We start from the raw sequence: 3,565 nt of genomic DNA on the forward strand, positions 1-3,565 counted from the left end.
TGAAAAAATAAAGAAGTGAGTGTACAAAATAAAGAAGAATGCCAAAGGAGAAGTTGAAAGATACAAAGTAAGATTGGTGGCAAAATGCTATAGTCAAAAAGTTGGTATTGTCAATGATGAGGTATTTGCTTCCGTTGCTCAATTAGAACTTGTTAGATTAATCACATCTTTAGTAGCTCAAAATAAGTGGAGAATACATCAATTGGATGTAAAATCTGCTTTCTTAAATGGAATTCTAGAAGAAAAAGTTTATATTCAACAATCATCATGTTATGAAGTCAAAGGACAAGAAGATAAAGTTTTAAAATTGAAGAAAACTCTCTACGGGCTAAAGTAAGCACCAAGGACATAAAATAACAAAATAGATTAGTACTTGCAAGAGAAAAGTTTCATCAAATGTCCTTATGAGCATATATTATACATTAATAATAAGGAAAAAGATATTTTGATTTTCTATCTATATGTCGATGACTTAATCTTCACTAAAAGAATTTTAAGTATATTTGGAGAATTCAAAGAAATAATGATTAAGGAGTTTGAGATGATTGATATTAGGCTCATGATATACTATTTAGGCATCAAAATGAACCAAAGGGAAGATGAAATCATCATCTCATAAAAAGGTTATGCGAGAGAGATATTAAAGAAGTTCAAGATGGATAATAGCAAATCCATAAACACCCCAATAAAATGCAAAGTCAAGCTATCAAACCATGATGAAGGAGAAAGAGTTGACCCAATACTTTTCAAGAGCTTCGTTGGAAGCTTACGATACTTGAAATGCACAAGGCTTGATATTCTTTATGTCATTGGACTTGTTAGTCACTATATAGAGGCTCTAACTATCACCCACTTTAAGATCGTAAAGAGAATTTATTGCCCCCGGGGCATAGGTGAGTTGGTTACGACGCAGCAGACTTGCAGAAGAGGGCAAGGGTTCGAATCCTGGCGAAGCCAGGCAATACCCTCCTGCGTCGTAACCAACTGCACTTTCTCGATTTACCTCCTCACAGATGGTTGTGGGGCCGACCGTGTGTTATCCACCTTTTTGCAGAAGTAAAGAGAATTTATTTTATATAAAAGGTACGGTAGATTTTGGATTGCTTGATTCATCATCTAATAAGTTCAAACTTAAAGGATATAGTGACAGTGATTGGGGTTGAGATATCGATGATAGAAAAAGTATTACAGAATTTGTATTCTTTATGAAAGATACAACTTTTACTTGAATATCAAAGAAATAACTTATTATCATACTTTCTATTTGTGAAAGGAGTATGTGACTATGTTTTTATGTGTTTGCCATATAATTTGACTTAAAAATTTATTAAAGGAGCTAAATTTATCATAAAAAAAGACAATTAAGATTTGAGTTGATAACAAGTCTGCAATAGCACTAGTAAACACATCGATATACGTTGTCACTATATTAGAGATTGCATTATAAAAAAAAGAATGTGCAAGTGGAATACACAATTTCAAGATTAAATTGTTAATATCTTTATCAATCCGCTTAAATTGGAAGACTTCATCAAGATGTGCAGTTTGTTTGGGTCACAAAATTAAGATTTGATGATGTGACTGAGTAGTGAAAATAATGATGATCTATATTCAATATAGTCGTATTAATGAAATTAATGGAGATAAAATAGTAGAATTTATGATTTACATAGATTATGTAATTATTAACCTACAAAAATATATAAATGAGATAGATTAAATTTTAAAATTCATAATTTTTTATTTTTCTAATAGAAATGCAATTCTTCTTCTATAAATGTTTTTTATTCCAACGCTCAGATCTGGATTGTTTTCAATCGACGATATTATCCTCGAATTTGCTCCATTTATCCAATCAATGACAGCTGTAAAACACCCCCAACGGGTATTGTACCAGCATAAAACAAAGCAGATAAGTGAGTGTAGGTAAGTCCTGATCTTGGTGTCACCATGGATACTACGCTCCCCTCATGCTGCTTCTTTCTCCTCTACTTCTCCTTCTTGCTCTTCTGCTTCTCCGTGCCGGCGTCGGCGGGGCTCTGCAACAAGGACGACAAGCGGGCACTGGTGGCCATCAAAGCCGCCTTTAACAACGCCTACCACTTCGCCTCCTGGACAAACGACTCTGCCTGCTGCACCTGGTACAACGTCGATTGTGACGACCGTGGCCGCGTCGTCCGCCTCAGTCTATTCCAGGACGACTTCCCAGGCACCATCCCCGATGCCGTCGGAGACCTCCCCTTCCTCACCTTCCTCATGTTCCACCACCTCCCCAACTTGGTCGGCCCCATCCCCCCTGCCATTGCCCGCCTCTCCAATCTCCGTTTTCTCATCATCAGTTGGACCAACGTATCCGGCCCAATCCCCGACTTCGTCGGCAGCCTCCCCTCTCTCACCGACCTCGACCTATCATTCAACAACCTCTCCGGCCCGATCCCTCCAGCCCTCGCTCACGCCCCCGCCAGCCTCAACTCCATCGATCTCAGCCGCAACAAGCTCACTGGCCCGCTCCCGCCGGGGATCTTCTCCAACACCTCCGGCGCTTACTTGCGCCTCTCCCACAACGGACTCTCCGGCGAGGTCCCACCGTCGTACGGCGCGGTGTTGTTCGTGCAGGTGGACCTGTCGCGTAACCGATTCACGGGGGACGCCTCCTTTCTGTTCGGACGTGGGAAGGGGACGCAGCAGATCGACCTCTCCAGGAACGGTTTCGAGTTCGACCTCGGAAAGGTGGAGTTCCCGGAGGCGGAGCTGATCCTGCTGGACTTGAACCACAACAAGATCTACGGAAGCATACCGAAGCAGATCGCCGAGGTGGAGAACCTCCAGCTGTTTAACGTGAGCTACAACAGGCTGTGCGGGAAAATTCCCACCGGCGGAAGGTTGGATCGCTTCGACCAGTACTGCTACCTTCACAACAAGTGCTTGTGCAGCGCCCCGTTGCCGCCCTGCAATAAGTGAAGGGATGGAGATTGGTCAAGGTGGATATGTATTGACTTGGGACCGGAGTCAATAATGTTTCTCTTGCATGGAAATGTTCCTGAAATAATCACATGGTCCAGCTCGACTGTGCTATATAAAACTAAAAATGATATGTAAATTTATTTTATCTTGAACCTTTAATAGATTAGGAACTAATTAAAAAATAATTTAAACTAAAATTTTTGTTATTGTTGGGTAAATCTTCAAGTAGATCGAAGGTTTTGCAGGTTGAGCTTGAATACATAAGATACAATAGTTACACAAGATGAACATTGATTTTTTGATGCATTTATTTTTCCGCCTTCCAACTCAACCTGGCTGGTTAGCTTAGCGCTCTGCTTTATGCTTAGTGACTTGATCAAACATGTGTAGTGAAACCTCATCTGCAAATGTTTAGTTTTCTCGACTCCTTCTGCATAAATTAACATCAGAGGGTACGTAGAATTACTATGTGCTAATTGGGGACTGATCATACCTCAGAGCTATTTGTAAGCTTTTATAAAGGGATCTCAAGATTCAATTAATGTCAATATCACATTAATCCTAAGGAAAAACCAACTACAAGTAAACCAGATGGTTGCCT

The 3,565-nt window shown here is 40.2% G+C and overlaps 1 protein-coding gene across 1 annotated transcript; it reads left to right on the forward strand.

The window, feature by feature from the left end:
* The first annotated feature begins 1,944 nt into the window (after nucleotides 1-1,944).
* On the forward strand, nucleotides 1,945-3,171 carry LOC141829154 (polygalacturonase inhibitor 1-like). Its single transcript, XM_074716571.1, has one exon. It carries the CDS (start codon nucleotides 1,951-1,953, stop codon nucleotides 2,959-2,961), a length of 1,011 nt encoding a protein of 336 aa, XP_074572672.1. The 5' UTR covers nucleotides 1,945-1,950; the 3' UTR covers nucleotides 2,962-3,171.
* The last annotated feature ends 394 nt before the right edge of the window (nucleotides 3,172-3,565 follow it).

Source organism: Curcuma longa, chromosome 5 (assembly GCF_044706935.1).
Source record: "Curcuma longa cultivar G26 ecotype Majalengka, Jawa Barat chromosome 5, ITB_CL_G26_1.1, whole genome shotgun sequence".
Classification (NCBI taxonomy): Eukaryota; Viridiplantae; Streptophyta; class Magnoliopsida; order Zingiberales; family Zingiberaceae; genus Curcuma; species Curcuma longa.